The 19,583-nt window shown below is 55.4% G+C and overlaps 4 protein-coding genes across 4 annotated transcripts; 2 read left to right on the forward strand and 2 right to left on the reverse strand.

Annotated features, from left to right (window-relative positions):
• Positions 1-515: 515 nt before the first annotated feature.
• On the reverse strand, positions 516-2,665 carry MYCTH_2097168 (uncharacterized protein; the record flags this gene model as incomplete). Its single annotated transcript, XM_003666688.1, has 3 exons — positions 1,835-2,665; positions 951-1,751; positions 516-799 (listed from the first exon to the last, which is right to left on the reverse strand). Exons 1-3 carry the CDS (start codon positions 2,166-2,168, stop codon positions 516-518), a joined length of 1,419 nt encoding a protein of 472 aa, XP_003666736.1. The 5' UTR covers positions 2,169-2,665.
• Positions 2,666-3,554: 889 nt separating this feature from the next.
• MYCTH_2311689 (uncharacterized protein) lies at positions 3,555-8,543 on the forward strand. The gene is made up of 3 exons (XM_003666689.1): positions 3,555-4,091; positions 4,171-6,375; positions 6,427-8,543. The coding sequence occupies exons 1-3, from the start codon at positions 3,910-3,912 to the stop codon at positions 8,159-8,161; spliced, it is 4,122 nt and encodes a 1,373-aa protein (XP_003666737.1). The 5' UTR covers positions 3,555-3,909; the 3' UTR covers positions 8,162-8,543.
• Positions 8,544-8,563: 20 nt separating this feature from the next.
• MYCTH_117495 (uncharacterized protein) lies at positions 8,564-14,820 on the reverse strand (the record flags this gene model as incomplete). Its single annotated transcript, XM_003666690.1, has 13 exons — positions 8,564-8,776; positions 8,852-9,027; positions 9,696-10,078; positions 10,161-10,288; positions 10,351-11,058; positions 11,110-11,250; positions 11,321-11,787; positions 12,057-12,106; positions 12,777-12,964; positions 13,023-13,753; positions 13,818-14,160; positions 14,543-14,565; positions 14,670-14,820. 13 exons carry the CDS (start codon positions 14,818-14,820, stop codon positions 8,564-8,566), a joined length of 3,702 nt encoding a protein of 1,233 aa, XP_003666738.1.
• A 2,956-nt stretch (positions 14,821-17,776) lies between these two features.
• Positions 17,777-19,522, forward strand: MYCTH_2311696 (uncharacterized protein). Its single transcript, XM_003666691.1, has one exon. It carries the CDS (start codon positions 18,019-18,021, stop codon positions 19,450-19,452), a length of 1,434 nt encoding a protein of 477 aa, XP_003666739.1. The 5' UTR covers positions 17,777-18,018; the 3' UTR covers positions 19,453-19,522.
• Positions 19,523-19,583: the final 61 nt, after the last annotated feature.

Genomic DNA, 19,583 nt, shown 5'->3' on the forward strand with positions numbered 1-19,583 from the left:
GATAGGACCCTGTTGGGCCCCGGTTGCCGATTGATCTCGTATTCAACCCTGACATCATCGGACCCGCGCCCGTGGCCTTTATATTTAGGACGTGGAGTGTACACATACGAGCTTTGCTGCATTCGTGGAGTGATCGACAAGATACACAAGTGTCGTGCAAAGTGATGGACCGCAACATCGAACGCAACGCAATACTGCCTCGACACGCATTCCTTTGGCCGCTTGCTCCACGTGTTGGGAGAGACACGGCAGAGACAGGAATGAGAACCCAACTACACGGACAACCCGGAAGCAAAGCACGATGCTGTGTGCCTTATGTATGTACGTAATATGTACACACATACATGTACTGTACATACATGTATACACACGTTCAGCACACTGCACTAGTTACACTCCATTATGAGTCAGGAGCCACAACGTCAACGTGCTCGCATGCATCGCTTCCCAACCATAGTACATCTCTCCAGAAACACCGCGCCGTGCATATTCCGTGGCGGCTTCCTTCTTTAATCTTACTTGGGGTAATGCAGGCACTTGGTGTAGCAGTACGACAGCAGCCCCTGCTTGCCCATCTCGCCGCCGAACCCGCTGTCCTTGATGCCCCCGAAGTAGGCGGCAAAGTTGGGCCGCTCGAACTGGTTGATCCAGACGCTGCCAGTCTCGAGCCGGCGCGCGATGCGCTCCGCCCGCGCCAGGTCCGACGAATAGACCGACGCGCCCAGCCCCGCGTTAGCGAGATTGGCGCGCCGGATCACGTCGTCCTCGTCCGACCACGAGAGGATGGGGAGGACGGGGCCTGTCGAAGTGTCAGCAACAGCCGTTGGTTGTCTAAGGGAAGAAAGGAAACCAGAAAAAAACTGCAAAAGGATAGAAGAAGAAAAAAAAGGGGGGGAGCGAATAAAAAGAGAGAGAGAGAGAGAGAGAAAAGGAAAAAGAAGAAAACTCACCAAACTGCTCCTCCTGCACCAGCCGCGAGTCCTCGGACGGTCGCGACACGATGGTCGGCGGCAGCCAGAACCCCTTGGGCCTGACCTTGTCCGTCTGCCCGCCCGTCACGACGTTGTACCCCCTGCTCTTGCAGTCCTCGATGATGCCCTTGACGACCTCGTACTGGGCCTTGTTGTCCAAGGGACCGAACACGCTCGGCGCCTGGCCGTCCTCCTGGATGGCAAAGTTCGTCTCGACCTCGCGGACGAGGCGCTCCAGGAACTCGTCGTAGATGCTCTCGTGCACGTAGATGCGCTTGCTCGCGACGCAGACCTGGCCGGCGTTGAAGAAGCCGCCGCTGGCGACGGCGGGGACGGCGCGGTCGAGGTCGGCGTCCGGGCAGACGACGCACGCGTTGTTGCCCGCGAGCTCGAGCGTCACCTTCTTGAGCGTCGGCGCGCAGGCGGCCAGCACCTTCTTGCCGACCGCGATGGTGCCCGTGAAGCTGATCTTGGCGATGCCCGGGTGCGCCGTCATGGCCGCCCCCAGGTCGGCGCCCGCGTTGAGCACCTGGAACACCCCCGGCGGGAGCACGCCCCGGCTGAGCTCGGCCCACTTCATGACGGCGTACGGCGTGAAGGGCGACGGCTTGACGATGACGCAGTTGCCCGTCACCAGCGCCGACACCACCTTGATGTTGGACAGGATCAGGGGGAAGTTCCACGGGCAGATGGCCGCCACCGTGCCCAACGGGATGTGGGTCGCCACCACCTTTTGGTGCTCGTCCTCGTGCTGCACTTCGTCGGTGAGGGCGTTTTGGGCTGGAAAACCGGGCCGGCCGCGGTTCAACGACGGCATTGGGTCAGTACGCTGCACCTAAAGGGGAAGGGGTTCCTATCCGTACAGTAGTAGAGGGCCTGCGCGATACCCGCCTGGACGTCAATGTCGGCCAGGATCTTTGACTTGCCCGTCTCCCGCATGAGGATGCTGGCGAGCTCCTCGGCATTGTCCCGGATGACGTCGGCGAGCTTCACCAGCAGCGCTTGGCGCTCCTCAACGGTAGTCAGGGACCAGGTCTTGAAGGCCTCCTGTGCGGCGGCGACGGCATCTTCAAAGTCCTGCGTGGTTGCGATCGGGCACGGCCAGAGCTCCTCCTCGGTCCGCGGGTCCGTCACCCGGTGAATGTTGCTGCTGCTGCGCAGCTCGTCGTTGACAACGTTGAAGAACTGGGGCTGCATCTTGGCTGAGCTCGAGGTTTCGTGATCCGCTCGCGATTTGTTTGCGATTCGTTCCGATCAACCTCACAACACGGAGAGAGAGGAGGGTGTGAATTGGCAGTTGGCGGGGGATACTCGACGTGTTATGGCATTTTGGCGCCACGAGACACCGGTCTTCTTCTCCCGACGTCCGCCTTGGAGCCGCTGGCGGCATTTGTTAAATAGCCGGACTCTATTTTCCCAGTTTCTAGGCAGGCGCGGAGAAGGAGGGGCAAGGGACACATGGGTCCCATTGCGGCTTCAACGTCTGCTTGGTGTATACCATGTAGTACCGAGAGTGCATGCACTACATCCCCTTGTGGCGATGTTTGAGGAGAGATCGCCATGAGATCCGTTGGGCCCGGTTTCCAATCAAGGGAACGGGATTATGGCTGTTCTTAGTCGAAAACACCGTGTATGTGTAACGAGCCGTGGTGGGACACGCTCTTCAGTGGTATTTCGTTGGCTGGAGTCAATCGTAGCTACATCTCGGCGACATCAAGTTGATCGGCCCTCATAGCTGGAAGGAGGTTGAGGTCATGCTAGGACTGCGCGTTCATCGGATGAGCCCATTGCCCGGCTGCTCGAAGATGAACTGTAAATTGGGGTGCCGGAAGGGGGATGAAAGTTGGTGGGGAAGACTACGGACGGAATCCGTATATACATCGGCCTGTGAGGGGAACTATCCGTGCTTGTGATCGGTCTGGAATTTAACCCTAACCCTGTGTTAGCCAAACCGAGTCCAAGTGTTAAGCTCCGGGGGAGTGACTTACAAGCGTGAGGTCGGAGACTCAGATCCATGGATGTCGAGAAAAACCACCCGAAGAACCCGAGAAGCGGAGGCACGAGTAGAAAAATGGCTCGAGAAGTTTTAGTGATAGCGCACGACATCCCAGTTGTCAAAGAATTCCGTAATGCTATGTCGAGAATGTCTCAATAAACCCCAGCTCTTCGCAGGGTTAGGGAAGGTATGTACATAGTAGTAATGGAATTGCCCGACGGTCCCGCTATCCGACGGCGCCTGGCGCCTGTCGGAGGCTGCCGAAACTATTCAGTGCCTGGAACTCGATTAGCGGGGCAGGTCGCGGATTACCCCACCTTCCCGATAAGCTCCGTCAAGGCAGCTTGGGAAGCACCCAGTCAGCCAAGCGACTGGCAACCTCTAAGAAGGCCTCTATCTGGATTACGACGGGCGCAACTGGGAAAGCTTGCAGCGGGAAGGGTCGAGCCGCATCCCTGCCCTGCCTCCAACTTGCTTGATCGGGCAGGCAAGGAGCGGAGAATATGCGGGGCTCGCCGTCATCTGCCAGTCGCTCTTTGGCAAGGAGTCGAGATAACGTTCAACATAAGTACCTATCGAAGCCCAAATGGCAAACCCCCCAGGAGGGGACGCCACTTGAATTCGACTTCGCGTCTCCAACTTGTAACTATCGACTGTATCGGCTGGACGCATTGAAAGTGCGCGCTGGACGGGGCACTTTTCTCTCGCACTGATTAGGTACATAACAATACCCACCGTACCTACCTTACATATCAATATATATCAGCCGCTGTTTCCCGTTGCCATCCAGCTTTTGGCAAACCATCTCGCCACACACTCACGGATTTCGAAGAGGAATACGACCGTGAAGTTAATTTACCAAGAGAAACAACTACCAACTTGCCGGGTGGGGTCTCAACGAGCACAAATCCAGGGACCTTGCAGTCGGGGAATAGGGTCACAATGACTCCCTCCGCTGTTCTTCCCCAGCAGCCCGCCAAAGTGCCTCCCGGGGCACTAACTACAGACTTCGACGACACCATTCGCTTCTACCTCAATGGTACCCGCGTGGTGCTGGACGACATTGATCCCGAGGTTACACTACTGGAATACCTCCGGGGCATTGGTTTGACGGGCACCAAGCTGTACGTCGACAGGCTCCCCGCCTCCGCCTTTCTCAATCCTACATCATGATAATGCTGACTTATCTTCTCCCCCCCACAGTGGCTGCAGCGAAGGAGGTTGCGGCGCCTGCACAGTTGTCGTCTCGCAGTACAACCCGACCACGAAGCGGATCTACCATGCCAGCGTCAACGCCTGTCTTGCCCCGCTCGCCTCAATAGATGGCAAGCATGTCATTACGGTCGAGGGCATCGGCAACGTTCAGCGGCCCCATCCGGCCCAGGAGCGCATTGCAAAGGGAAACGGCTCGCAGTGCGGCTTCTGCACCCCGGGCATCGTCATGAGCTTGTACGCCCTTCTCCGGAACAACGACGCACCGACCGAGCACGATATCGAGGAGGCCTTTGACGGGAACCTGTGTCGCTGCACCGGGTACCGGCCAATTCTCGACGCGGCGCAGACGTTCAGCGTGCGCAAAGGGGCAGGGGCGGTAAATGGGTGCGGGAACGCCAAGGCGAACGGGGGCAGCGGGTGTTGCATGGAGAACGGCAATGGCGGCGGATGCTGCAAAGACGGCAAGGTGGACGGTGTCGACGATCAGCCCATCAAGAGGTTTACTCCTCCAGGCTTCATTGAATACAAACCGGACACGGAGCTCATCTTCCCTCCGGCGCTCAAGAAGCATGCGTTCAAGCCGCTGGCTTTCGGGAACAAGCGCAAGAAATGGTTTCGCCCGGTGACCCTGGATCAGCTACTCGAGATCAAGAGCGTGTATCCGGACTCCAAGATTATAGGCGGCAGCACCGAGACCCAAATCGAAATTAAGTTCAAGGCCATGCAATATCCCGTCTCGGTATACGTGGGGGACATCCCGGAGTTGCGCCAGTACTCCTTGAATGAGGACCACCTGGAGATTGGCGGCAACATCACGCTAACAGACCTTGAGGGTGTCTGCCAGGAGGCTCTGAAGCACTACGGAGAAGCCCGGGGCCAGATCTTCAAAGCCATCCACAAGCAGCTCAAATACTTCGCCGGCAGGCAGATCAGGAATGTCGGCACACCAGCCGGAAATTTGGTCACCGCGTCCCCCATCTCTGACCTGAACCCCGTCTTCATGGCCGCGGATGCTGTCTTGGTTGCAAAGACTCTGGAGAAGGACATTGAGATACCCATGGCCGACTTCTTCAAGGATTATCGCCGAACAGCGCTGCCTGCCGACGCGGTCCTCGCTTCCATCCGCATCCCGCTCACACAGGAGAAGAACGAGTTCTTCCGAGCCTACAAACAAGCGAAGCGGAAGGACGATGACATTGCGATTGTCACATCGGCTCTGAGAGTTCGTCTGAGCCTTGATGGGGTTGTCGAGCAGGCCAACCTTGTCTACGGCGGCATGGCACCAACAACAGTGGCGGCTAAGCAAGCAAACTCGTACCTAATCGGACGCAAGTTTGCAGAGCTGGAGACCCTCGAAGGGGCCATGAACGCTCTTGGTCGGGATTTTGACCTCCAGTTTAGCGTCCCCGGTGGAATGGCCTCGTACAGGAAGTCGCTAGCTCTCGGCTTCTTCTACCGCTTCTATCATGAAGTTATGCAGTCGCTCGGGGCAGACGCCGATGCGGAAGCCGTCCCGGAGCTTGAGAGGGACATCTCCACCGGGAAGGAAGACCACACGGTGGCTGCAGCTTACATGCAAGAGACGGTTGGGAAGTCCAACCCACACGTGGCCGCCCTGAAGCAAGTGACTGGCGAGGCCCAATACACGGACGACATCCCTCCCTTGAAGAACGAGCTCTACGGCTGCCTTGTTCTTTCGACCAAAGCGCATGCCAAGCTTAAGTCAGTCGACTTCACCCCGGCGCTCGAAATCCCCGGTGTAGTAGACTATGTCGACAAAAACGACATGCCGAGCGCCCGGGCGAACCGCTGGGGTGCGCCTCACTTCCAAGAGACCTTTTTCGCCGAAGACGAAGTGTACACGGCTGGTCAGCCCATCGGTCTGATTCTCGCAACTTCGGCGGCACGCGCGGCCGAGGGTGCTCGTGCCGTCAAGATTGAGTACGAGGAGCTACCCGCCATCTTCACAATAGAAGAGGCTATTGAAAAAGAGAGCTTCTTTGAGTACTTCAGGGAGATCAAGAAGGGCGATCCCGAGGAAGCGTTCAAGAAGTGCGATTACGTCTTTACCGGGACTGCCAGGATGGGCGGACAGGAGCACTTTTATCTGGAAACAAACGCCTCGGTTGTGATCCCAAAGCCTGAAGATGGCGAAATGGAGATCTGGTCGAGTACACAAAACCCCAATGAAGCGTCAGTCTCCCCTGTCTGGGATAATCATGAGTGGCCGCTAACTGTTAGTAGCCAAGCATATGCCGCACAAGTTTGCAACGTCCAGAGCAACAAGATCGTGGTCAGGGTCAAGCGAATGGGCGGAGGTTTTGGCGGCAAGGAAACTCGATCGATTCAACTGAGCTCCATTCTCGCGTTGGCAGCAAAGAAGACCCGCAGGCCGGTCCGCTGCATGCTCACACGAGAAGAAGACATTGTCACCTCTGGCCAGCGACATCCCTTTTTGGGGAAATGGAAAGTAGGCGTGAACAAGGACGGCAAGATCCAGGCCCTTGATCTTGACGTCTTCAACAACGCCGGCTGGTCCTGGGATCTCAGCGCCGCCGTGTGCGAGCGTGCCATGACACATGCCGATGGCTGCTACATGATTCCCAATATCCACGTGCGCGGCCGCATCTGCAAGACCAATACCGTATCCAACACGGCATTCCGAGGGTTTGGCGGGCCTCAGGGAATGTTCATCGCCGAGACGTACATGTCCGAGGTCGCGGACCGGTTGGGCATGCCCGTCGAGAAGTTCCGCGAGATCAACATGTACAAGCCGGAGGAGCTCACGCACTTCAACCAGCCTCTGACCGATTGGCATGTGCCCCTCATGTACAAGCAGGTCCAGGAGGAGGCGGACTACGCCAACCGCCGGGAGGCCATCACCAAGTTCAATGCTGAGCACAAGTGGCGGAAGCGCGGGCTCGCCCTCATTCCCACGAAATTCGGCATCTCTTTCACGGCCCTCTGGTTTAACCAGGCTGGCGCGCTCGTCCACATCTACCATGACGGATCCGTCCTTGTCGCCCACGGCGGCACGGAGATGGGCCAGGGCCTACACACCAAGATGACTATGATTGCTGCTCAAGCTCTCAACGTTCCCATGGAAGACGTCTACATTTCCGAAACAGCCACTAACACCGTCGCCAACGCCTCGGCCACTGCCGCGTCCGCCTCCTCTGACCTCAATGGGTACGCCATCTACAATGCTTGCGCCCAGCTCAACGAACGCCTAGCCCCATACCGAGCCAAGCTCGGCCCCAAGGCAACCATGAAAGAGCTCGCCCACGCGGCCTACTTTGACCGCGTCAACCTTTCGGCACAAGGCTTCTACAAGACTCCAGAGATTGGCTACACCTGGGGCGAGAACAAGGGCAAGATGTTCTTTTATTTCACCCAGGGCGTAACAGCTGCCGAGGTCGAGATAGACACCCTTACGGGCTCCTGGACCTGCCTGCGGGCGGACGTCAAGATGGATGTCGGCCAGTCCATCAACCCGGCCATCGATTACGGCCAGATTCAGGGCGCCTTTGTCCAGGGTATGGGCCTCTTCACCATGGAGGAATCCCTCTGGCTGCGCAACGGCCCTCTCAAGGGCAACCTCTTCACCCGCGGCCCGGGCGCTTACAAGATCCCCTCGTTCCGGGACATCCCCCAGGTGTGGAACGTCAGCATTCTCAAGGACGTCGAGTGGAAAGACCTGCGGACAATCCAGCGGAGCAGGGGCGTGGGCGAGCCACCGCTCTTCATGGGCAGTGCCGTGTTCTTTGCCATCCGGGACGCGCTCAAGGCGGCCCGCGCGCAGTACGGCGTGGAGGCCAAGGTGGGCGTGGATTCGAAAGGGGAGGATGGAGATGGGCTGTTGAGGCTGGAGAGCCCGGCGACGCCAGAGAGAATCAGGCTGGCGTGTGTCGACCCCATCGTCGAGAAGGCGCGGGTGAAGGCGAAGGAGGGAGAGATGAGCTTCTTCATCGCTATTTAACCAAGGTGAAGGAGATGGAGGGAACAGGGCACACAGTGATGATGATTAAGGTTGTTTTCCCTGGCTTGGTAACACGGCCTTTCTTTGGTACAACAGCCGGCGCTGCTTTCGGTTGTGAATGCTCATGTTCAACTTGGTACAGCTGATATGAATGTATGTACAGTACATAATTACCGTAAGCCTTTTGATCTTTTGCGCCACTGTCTTAGTATATGAGAGAAGTTTGGAAAATTGCAATCGGCAAGGCATTTCGTTAACGTCCGTACATGCATTTTAAGCCTCTAGTTGATGTCTACCATCACGGCCCAAAGCTGACTGTAATCTCGCCAACTCTCGAGTATTTCGGTCACGCAAGCGTATGTTTTAACTGGTAGTATACAGCTTCATCCACTCAACAGAAGCTCACCGCGAGTCCCCGTCCAAGTTCAACCGCAGATACTTGTTTTGCAGAATCTCTTCCAGCCTCCCATCGTTGCAGTAATGAGCCAGGTTGATTGCCTTGGTAGCCCACTCCTTGGCACGCTCGGCCTGATGAGCGCTGTAGCAGTCAATGGCGTGGTTGAAGGAGGTAGTCGCCATCCATTCCAGCTCTTCTTCGGGCCAGCTGGCCTTGCTCTGTTTGGAGTCGTCAGTCAACAAGAGCCGTCCCCAGGAGCAACAGGAATGTGGAGGAAAACAAAGCCCACTTACCTCACGCAACTCCTTCGCCTTGCTGCAAGCCTCGTCCAGCAGATTCATGGCGAGGCCGTCGTCTAGCGGCAGGGTTGCTTGGAACAGGCACCGTGTGTACTTTGCCAGTTTAACTGCGTCAAACCGCTCGAGAGCCCAGATTTCGTTTACTATCTTACGCATTGTCGAGTACAAAACTGATGTTGTCAACATATTGTCATGCATCTCCAATGGGAAAGAGTCATGATACCTTGACCTGGAGCTTTGGCTCTCAGTAAACAGTCTGCCATGGCTTGCAGCGCCGTAACACTCTTGCAAGGCACTGCTCTCTGCACAATACTTCTGAGATCGTCCCACTGGTGCAGAGTGATGGCCGCCTCAAAGTCAAAAGCAAGAAGAGTCGCGTGCTTCCGGAGCATATCATCCCTGCATTGCTCGTCCAGCTGAGACAGGTGTTCCGGCAACTCACAGTCAAATGCCGCAACATGTTTTCGCATGGTAGCATAATCCTGCCTTTGCTTCTCAAGATTATCTTCTGTCCGAGCCAAGGCGATCAGGGCCGACGAGATGACGAAGTGGGAGAAGAGAAGCTTGAGTGCCAGCTCGACTTTGGAGCTGATGTCCGAGGGGAAATAGCTGATGATGTTGACACATGCCGTGAGCATCCTCACGACGGATCGCAGTTCCCATGCGGCAGTATTCTTTAGCGCCAGGTTGTATGCATTCCTGCTGAACCACTCGAGTTCGTCGACAGTGAACGACTTATTTCCAGTGGAGCTGATCTTATTCTGCTGATCAAGAGCTGAGACGACTGGAAAACAATCAGCGCAAGAACAGCACAAGGACAAGTAGAATAATACTGTACCAGATTCAAAGCTTTCGCAAAGATCGCTCACAATGCTATCTATGTCCACTCCCGGTCTTTCGGCCAGCAAGTTCAACAAACGGATGGTACAACGGAACAAAGCCGGAAGATGTATGGGGTTCGGCTCCGTGTACTCGTATTTTTCTTGGAGCTTTTTCAAAGCTGCAATGGCGCAGACAATGTCACCAGCCTTTTGGGACTCTGCTATGCAGGCTCCAAGATAGTCAACGTGATCTGGCGCTTGAGTTACTGTTTCGAGACAATCCTCGGCAAGGGCTCGGTCTTCGATGCGGACCGCGACCTTGAAGGAAAGGTAGGCTGTCATGGGTTCTTTCCGGCTCTGCGGTGACATTCCGTGAATTATAGATGCCGCTGCATCTAAGCTGTTCCTTGCAAGTGCGCACAAGAGTAACTTCCTTGCCGCTGTCAGTCTTCGCTTGCGGAACAGTCTAGGAAGCAGTCTACCTTTCCAGTTTCGACCTGTTTGCAGCTCCGCAGTTCCGAAACGAATCATGAAGAGAAAGATGACACCAGTTCTCAGCCATGTCATAGTTCCCTTGGCTGTAGTTCGATTCTAACTTCTTCCAAAGCAACTAAGACACGTTAGCTACGAACTCTCATAAGAACTGGGGTTGCCTACCGCCTGCGCTGCTACGGCTGCTTCCGGGCCTAACGGCTTCCCCAAACACCCTAGCACGTTTTGTACGGCGTTTATCGTCTCTACGGAGTCCCGCTGGTTTGTGATCATCCACATGCGTGTCACCACCGCTTTCTCCATCCATTCGTCTTTCTCCGCGTTGCCCAATGTCATGATAAAGTCATCTAACAAGGCACATCCGGATCCTGGGCTCTTGTCATGTAGCTTGCGGATGTGATGCATGATCAGTTTGAACGCCGACTCCGAAAAGGCAAAATTCCGTATGATGTGACGCAAGACATCGCCGTACGCCTCGCTATCGAAGACCTCGGAGGGCGATTTTCGAAGCAGCTCGAGCTTGAGCAGAGAGACAACAAAATTATTGCCTGCCTCAGCCTCGATTAGATTGACATAGTTTTCGGCTTTCTCGAATCCATCCGTTGTATTGGAGCCTAAAAGAGCGGTTACCAGCGCTTGGAGGATCGCAAGCCGCAGCTCAAGGCCTTCGCGAGAGAGATGTTCGAGTTCTTGACTATTGATCACATCGCTTGCCCTCTCAAACCACTTGACCGCAATCGTGAAATCACTCCTATCAGAGAGTGACTTCCCAATCTCGTAGAGTACGTCGGCAAGCCGCTCCGCGTAGGCGGGGGTGAGAAATGGGCGAAAACGTTCGGCTTTGCTGTACATGTGCTCGGCGACGTCAAGCCGATTCTCGACCCAGCACTGAAGCAGTCAGCAACCTACCTCCCCAGCTGCACTTGCGGGGAAACATACCATTGCTGTTCTCATGATGAAGTATTCCACCTCTAAACACTGGCACTCCCGAGCCTCATCATCCGGAAGGTTTTTCGACATGTCCTGCAGCCATTCCTTATAGTCCGCGGTCGTCTGCACCACTTGCCCAGCAATCTTGAGCTCCCTGGCGTCTACGTATGTACAATGTCAGCTTCTCCCCCCACAGGGCCAGCAAAATGGGCTTACCAACACAATCCCGCACAACCTTCAACCCAAGCTTCATCAGCCTCACAATGACCCCAGCTCGCCCCTTCTCCCTCGGCCTCGCTATTCCTAGCAGATGAAACGCGAGTACCCGCCCGTAGAGGTACAACCTCCCGAGCCTCCTGATACCCTCTGCATTTCCCTGACCGTCCCGACCCTCCACAACACCACCACCTCCCCCCTCTTCTGCACTTTCGTCCTCCTTATCCCCCAGATCATCCTTCAGCGCCCGCCCCAGGCGGGTGCAAACATTCCACAGGCCCGTCGCCAACTCGTCGATCTCCGGATCGCCGCTCACGCCCGGCACGTACGTCTGCTGACACACGTGCAGCTGGCTGACGTGCTCCCCGGCGTCCTGGATGAGGGACGGAGCGTCAGCGAGGAGGATCGCATCGTGTTCGTCCGGGGTCGTCGTGGCGGAGAGGAGGATCTTGCGGAGGCGGACCGCGAACTCTGATCGTTTTTAGTCTCTAGTTAGCCGGGGGCCGCGGCGATAGCAATGATTCTTTGCAAGAGATAAATAGGCGGGATGCTGATGGATGTGGCCTATAGTTGAAATGATGCGTGAAGGGTCTGGGTTGATTGGAATAAAATAAAGAAAACAAATGGAAGGGTGCCATCTCGATCTGAAAGGAAAGATCATGGAGCCCGAGGGCCAGGAGAACCGGCTCGATGGGGAGGAAAACGGTGGCATGACAAGCGTGGAGAGAAGTGAAACATACCGACTGCTGCTTCGATTTTCTGCGATTTAGTTGCTGATTGAGAGGAGTGTCTACCCGTTCGTGTGGAAGGCTTCGCATGTTGAGACATGGTTGACAGGTCCGTTTGAGATGCCAAGGAGTCAATCAGGATCTGCTGAACATCGAGATATGGGGCGAGGACAGAATCTTGCGAGGAGAATATGCGAGATGCAACTAGGGAGACAACCTGGGAGTGGATATTTCTGCCCTGGATGTCCAGTATCAACCGACTACCATCCGGGGAAGGTGCGATGAGAGCAACGTCCACCCGCCGGAAAAAAATGGCCTCGCAACCGTGTTTTTCTGTCTTTCATGTATTTTTCCCCGTGTTGATTGATTGAGAATGCAAACCGCCCTTTTCGTGGAATGCCATGTGGTATCCCTGTACGAACCCCGGTATCCTCAAATGCGCCAGAAAACCCAAACAATGCAGATACATACATCCTTGCAGGAGACATTCATTTTCCCAGAACTGCGGAGGAGGCAGTTCTCCTGCGATAACACTGCCTGTAGAGCCCAAAATACAGGACATCTGGAGGGTTGGCCGGCGCTTGGTAGCGATGGTCCGTTGTCCGCGATGCCGGTGATACGTATATATTTATTGGTCAGGTTCAGGATCGTGGGGAAGGAAGTTTCCAATGATTAAACAGGGGCTGCAACAGTCAGCAACCAGCGACGGCAGGAAAGGTGGATAACACGCACATCTTGTGCTCATCCCTGCGAATTCTAAACGAGAAACAGCAGTTGACGGGCTTCCCCCCTTGAGGACTTTTAAGCGAGCAGGCTGTGAGGAGCGTGTCGTGGGCAGGGTCGAATGCGATCGTCCCAAACTCCTCCCAGTACCTGACGTTCGACTCCTCGGTTAAGATCTCGTGGAGGGCAATTTTTCCCTGGAGACGGGTGAGCGATGGGCCATCATCATCTAGAGGGGTTACAGGTTTGACTCACGCCTCGCAAATCCTCGACTGGCACCTTGATAAGCTCGGCCATCTCTTTGTTCCCTCTGAAGATCTCGCCCGTACGCCTCCAGCAGCACGCCGGGACGGCCATGCTCGCAAACACGCGGTCGTAGTCCATCAGCGTCCTCTCAAACCACATCTCGACTAGAACCAGGTCCATGTCGGTAAGGTCCTTGATCTTTTCTCGGAATTTAGGCCGGAAGCGGTCGAGCTGTCTGAGAATCTTCTGTTTTGAAGAGGCAGACACGTGGCTAGCTAGATAATTTTGAAGTCGGGTATACCCCTTTATGTAGTTGAACGGCTTTAACAGGCCAGCCTCGTATTTGGCCTGCAGAACCTGGCGCATGCGCTCTTCTGGCGCATTGCCCGATGGGTCTGCCGCCTGAAGGTAGTATGCCCGCGTCTTATCCGCTGGTAGAACACTGGCAGGTCGGGAGATGGCCTTTCCCTGCTCGGCATTCGGCGCGGACGCGGAGGATCCCTGGGCCGCGCTCGGTGCGAGCATGGTGTTGCTGCTACTGGGAAACCCCGAGGCGGTGTCGGCTTGGTTTTGGTCATCGGCCAGGATCGCCGTGTCATCAAGCAGACTGGTCTGCAGAAAATCATTCAAGAGGTTGAACTCATTCGTCACCTCGGGCGAGATCACATAATTCGAGTGGAAGTTGTGCATGTCGTGATAAGGGTTTTGCGAAGCAAGCCAGGCATCAGAGAGACTGGGAACTGCGGAACGGTAAGCATCAGCTCGTGCGCGCCTCGGAGACTCAACGGGGTTCAGGCCACCTACATTGACCCATGCCGCCCAGGGAATTGGCCGCCATGCCGGACACCGGTGTAGGTTGCACGAGCTGGAGGGGGTTACCACTCCGGCTTGCTAATGCCGCGGCATCGAAGCTGCCGGCCTTGTTCGCCTGCCCTGGTCCGTTGCCCATGGCTGAATCGAACGAAGGCGGTCTCATGGCGCCGGCATTCTGGTTGAGAGCGCTTTGCCCTAGGTCGGATTGTTGCGACCCAGATTCCTGAGCGGTGGACGGGGCGAGGTTTTTGGATTTCTTCGAATCGTGATCGCGGGGCTCGTCATGGCATAGGTGACCAATATTACGTTTGATGCATCTCGTGCACGGCCTCTCCTGTTTACAAGACACAACCGCAAGTTAACGTTTGGCCGTGTACATGGGGAGGAGAAAGAAAAAAAAAGGGGCGGGGGAGGGGGGACAACGGCCGCGGATGTGGGATAGGGGAGGGCACATACGAGATCACAGGTCATGTGCTAAGTAGCAGTACACGGTTAGCCACTAGAACGACTTTTGTTTGTATATTGCTGCCGTAACCGGCTGGGAAGAAGCTTGTGTGCCCCCTGCGTAGTTCTCTCATCGACGACAGTAGCCAGAGTCGCGCAATCCGCGAAACAGAGAGCGCTTGGGGGGTGGGGGCCCGGGAGACCGAGGGCCGAATGTTGGATGGGTGCTGTGCTCTGCACGTCCGTCCAGCGCATTGGGATCGGTGACTTACAGATCGACGACAGTAGAGACAAGCTGCAGGAAAGAGGAGAGCCGAGTCAGCTTGGCGAAGACAGACAGACACACACGCACAACACGCCCCGGGGGCAGCCGAGACAAGGTGCCACCAAGTCACTCACCATGATTTACCTTGCGCCGCTTCTTGGGAGTCCTGTGAGCGTTGTCCGCGGCAGGCGCATGCTGTTGGTTGGCCTTGGACTCGCTTTCGGGCTTGGAGGGCGCCTTGTCCTCCTTGCCGGACGTCCTCTTCACGGATTCGGTTGCCGTCATTGTCGACGATATAGTGGGTGCGGTTCCCATTGGGTCTCGACGTTACGCAACGGGGCTTCGAGTTCGCAGCTCATTTGAGCAGGGCCGACGGCTCGTCGCAGGTATTGGCGGCGATTCGATGGCCGTTCCGACGCGGCGGCTGGTGCTCTGTTGCTCGCTTCCGTGCTGCCTACCTAGTGCTGCTGCCTGGTGCTGTGTCCGCCGCGAGCAAAAAGAGGTGCTCTGCACCGCTGCCGTGCTGCTGTTGCGCGTCCTTGGTCCCCTGCTGCACCTTCTGCGCCTGCTGTCTCGGCTGCTCGTGACAATTGTCCGCGGGTTGTCGTCGGCCAAGATAGAGTTGTGGCAAGAACGGTCGCGTCGCCTGAGGTTGCTATAATGTCCGTACGGGTATAGAATGCATTGCGCCGTGGAATTGGCCGCATTACATGTTTCGTGGGCTGTCGTGTGCGAATGGACGACAAGTCGGTTGCTGTGGCTCGAGTCGAGAAATCGCTCTCCACCTCCTCCACTGCGCGGGCCAGGCTCACCTCGTGCGCAGCGGGTGACCACGGGCGTTCTGGCGTGCCAGGCGGGGCGACTTCCATCAGAGGGTCCACCTCTCTAGTTGCTACCGCGGGACGGTGTGGGGCCCCAACGCCGCGGTTCGTGGAACGGCTCAGCTCGGCCCAGAATCCTTCCATTCGGGCGGGTGGATCTCCCGTCAAGCCCAGCTTCAATACTCTCGTAAACTGTACTGCACAATCTGTTAGTGTTACAGTCTCGAAGCCACCACAACACGAAGATTGTCGGCCTGCAAATCATCACTCGCGCCTAAAACTTTTGTCCAGAAGAGCGTCTCGATTGGAAATCATTTTCTGAGAATCGCCCACACCGAGTTCCTCCTTAATTCTTAACTCTACCTGAAGAACGCCCCTCGTACGTCACATCGAGTCACCTTAGCATCGTGTGAGCTGTTTCCCTTTTCGGTTGGCTAGTCCCCAGGTTCGTGTTCGTCAGCTTGCCGGCCAAGGGTTTTGGTCAGCAGATGATGGCTTGGTTTTCTGCAGGTGCCAGTTCTGCCTGGGACGGTCCTGGGAATTATTAGCTGGCAGATCGATACCCGTCCCTTTACCCCAATGTTTCGACCACTGCGCGCACATACATTCGCGAAGGTATGAGCAGGCAGAGTTTGTGAGATACGCTCGACCACTGGAGTGTACCGTCTGGGGTTTGGCTGAAAGCACCAACATCACTCAGTGCTCGAAACGGAAGCGAAGGTGCTGTACTGTATGAACAGTTTAAATTGATGGGTACGGTATATACACATTGCGGAAATCGCGCTATTTTAGCTGTTCTTTGCATGTACTGATTTGCGAAACGCGCTGAGACACGACAGCCCATAGCTGTGGTTGAAAGTGCTACTTCGTTCCACCCAGCCATCTTTCCCGACACTCTAAGAACGTTGTTCGCTGCACCTGAAGGATACGGTTATATTCGGAAACCTTTATTCCGATTGCCAGTACGAATCACTGCAAGAGCAAGGAATCAAAATGCAACCGAACCTATCTCGAGGAATCACATCACGATGAAAATCTTCTATCTCACGAATGGTTTATACCGGTTATGGAACTAATGCCTTTTTTCCATTTAGCTCCTTCATTGGGCCCGACATATCTATTAGCTTATACATACATACAATTTAGGGGGGGCTATTACAAGGCTGTTCTTGGGATCCTGTGGTAAATGATAATCCGGCCCACCTGCACACAATCATGAAGCCCGACGCAATTTCCCTTCTAAACTTCACCAACTGATGATTCATCCAAACTTGCTTTGCAGCTTTCTTCTTGTTCTCCAGCGGTCGCATGCGTACAACTTCCACAGCTTCTACACCGTGGAAGTAGACACTCATTAGCCTAACGATGATGGTAAGGATTGGCCCACGCCATGCCGAAAGGAGAACCATTGGTTTCGCCACCAGCGACTTCCGCTGGACCGTGATTGGGACACTCAAGGACGAGCCCCGTTGTATATTAGTTCTACTAGCAGCATTGTATGTATGTACATACATGTACAAGTCGACTCCCTTTGTTTTTCGTTCAAAACTTCCACAGATAATCCACGTATGAAACTTTTTGACGAACAATTGCAGATTGGTTCAGCTGGAGAAGGGTAATACAATGGGGGAAAAAAGAAAGTTTGATAAAGATGGAAGAGCAGCCACCACTTTTACGGCTAGGGAAGACATCAAACACTGGTAAATCTGTGGCATCTTCTCTGGGTGTTGATCTACTGCATTTGGTGGCATGGACATGCTTCTGTTATGCTTTGGTGGGTTTCCATGTTCAGTGGCATTGACAACTCAACTAATTCTGGACCTTCGGGCATAGGTGGGTGTTTACTCTACTCCAACAATGGGCAAAATTAAGCACTGCATGAGATTTGGTATGGTTCGCTAGATGTACAAACTCTCATCTCTAGATACGCGATATTCTCTCTGATACGGCGATGTCTAAGCCGCTAAGTGGATTCCTCCATCCTGGGAGTCGCTCTTGGCCTGACGATGTACAGTACCGACGTATGTACATACATTCAACTTCACTGGCCAAGCCTGACATGCAAGTGGTAGTGAAGTACCAGCTTCGTAGTAGTACACGGAACCTCAAGCTTGAGAAGATCATGGAAAATGGAGCCTGCAATGACTGTGAGCTCTGACAAATGTTCACTCGCATACTGTTTGGTCGGTCTTGTCATTCTTTAATAACAGTGGCCCGCATACGTCGAGTCTATACAGTGAGCTGTTAGTTTTGCATCCTGCCGAAAGAGGCAGCAGATGGTATGTATGTATGTACGGATTACATACAGCGTATGATGTGGGGTTGCTTTTGGTTCCGATTTGGCGGGGTCTTGAGTGGCTCCTTCAAATTGCTGGGGGCAGCTCGGCTTGCACCCCTGTTCCCCCAACACCATTGCTTCTGCCAGTTCGTCCCTCATCATCGGTCCCGAAATCACGGTTCCCTACCGCCGTCTCTCCGAGTTTATTTTTTCCCTGCTACGATGCGCGGAATGTGCCCTACAGTTGTATAACATTTTGAAAACCACTTCCCGCGATTCAAACACTGCCGTTTTGGCGGCTGACTGGGGGGCTCCGGGCTGTTGTTCCCGACCTCGGCGTCTCTTTTCAGTCGACCGATTCTTCAAACCTAGAGAGCCACAACCATGGCACCGCCTCCGAATACCCCAGACGAAGGGCTCACAGTAACATTCCGAGTCTCAGTGGATGACGAGCTTTTCAGAGTATCCTCTCCGCATCCAAGCAGCGCTATGGCCGACACGTCACAAAACGGATCGTGCGTCATCAAGCTTGACTACCAGGCTCTCGAGTATATCGACCCTGTCGATGAGACTCTCCTTTGCCCAGTCTGCAAAACACCCTTTTACTCACCAATCACAACACCTTGCGGCCACACCTTTTGCGCGGGGTGTATCAATCGAGCGCTAGAGACACAGCCAACGTGCCCGATAGACCGCCAGCCGATCAACAAAACACGAGACTATCGGCGGCTTCCCTTGATCGTCAAAGACCAGCTGGACCGCCTCAAGGTAAAATGCCCAAATAAAGGCTGTGACCACCAATGCCCCCGCGAGCTCCTCGAGGCTCACTACGAGCGCCGCTGCGAATTCAGCCTGGTGCGATGCCCAGATTCCAACTGTACCCAGCTCATCGCGCGCCGGGACGCCTCCCCCGCGAAAGGCTGCTTGCACATAGATGTCGTCTGTGAGTTCTGCGAGAAGAAAACAACCTTTGCAGAGCTCGATGGGCACCACAACTTTGAGTGCGACGGCGCTATCGTCGAGTGCCCGGATTGCGGGAGAGGTATCGTGCGCCACACTCTGGTCCATCACCGGACACAAGAATGCCTCGAGGGCCATGCACAATGCAAGTGGCATACGGCAGGGTGTAAGGTGGCAGGAAAGCGTGGAGTCGTCCAGGAGCATGAGCAAAGCGGCGAGTGCAGCTTCGAAGTGTTAGGGCGTTTGATCGAGAAGCAGGCCGAGGACCGGAAGATCATCAACGAGTTGTCCGAAAGGCTTGCGAGGTTCGAAGCTGCCCAGGCCAGAAGACGCGAGCCGCGGGTGACTCAATTATCGGCGCGAGGCGGCCTGTCGCCCGTCGCTGGTTCCTCGCGCAGCGCCGCAGCCTCCAACGCCCCGGACATCACGCTCAATAACAACGTCCCCGTTTCCCTGGACCCAGCGGATGACGGTGCAACAGGAGGCTCGCCAGAGGACTACATGCTGGCGCAGTTCGAGCGGCTTGAGACGCAACTTGAGTTGCTCCGGCAGCAGTCTATAGACATGGATGCGCGCCAGTCTCACCTGATCTTACAACACGCGACACACTTCAGCGAACAGCTTGCCGAGATTGGCAACAAGGTTGGCATCGTTAACATGCACATGTCCTGGCTCATGAGCCTACAGCGGCAACAGCGTGCTGGGTCGACCGCGGGATCTTCCTCAAATGCCGGGCTGTCTCAGGGGACCGGCAACGGCAGCGTACGGCCGGCATCTTCCGATGACAGCAGCGTCCAATACCCGGGGGACAACCGCCGGCACAGCGAAGGGAGGGGAGAAAGTCTTCACAGGCTATGAAGATAGGTCGGATCTCAGAATTTATGGTCTTGTGGGTTGCTTGAGTGGTGTTTTGGAGTTGGAGTTCTTGGGAAAGAAAAGAGGGTGGGCGGACAGAATACCTCGGGAGTTTGGCTGCAGGATCTTGGTCA

This window comes from Thermothelomyces thermophilus, chromosome 7 (assembly GCF_000226095.1).
Source record: "Thermothelomyces thermophilus ATCC 42464 chromosome 7, complete sequence".
Lineage (NCBI taxonomy): Eukaryota > Fungi > Ascomycota > Sordariomycetes > Sordariales > Chaetomiaceae > Thermothelomyces > Thermothelomyces thermophilus.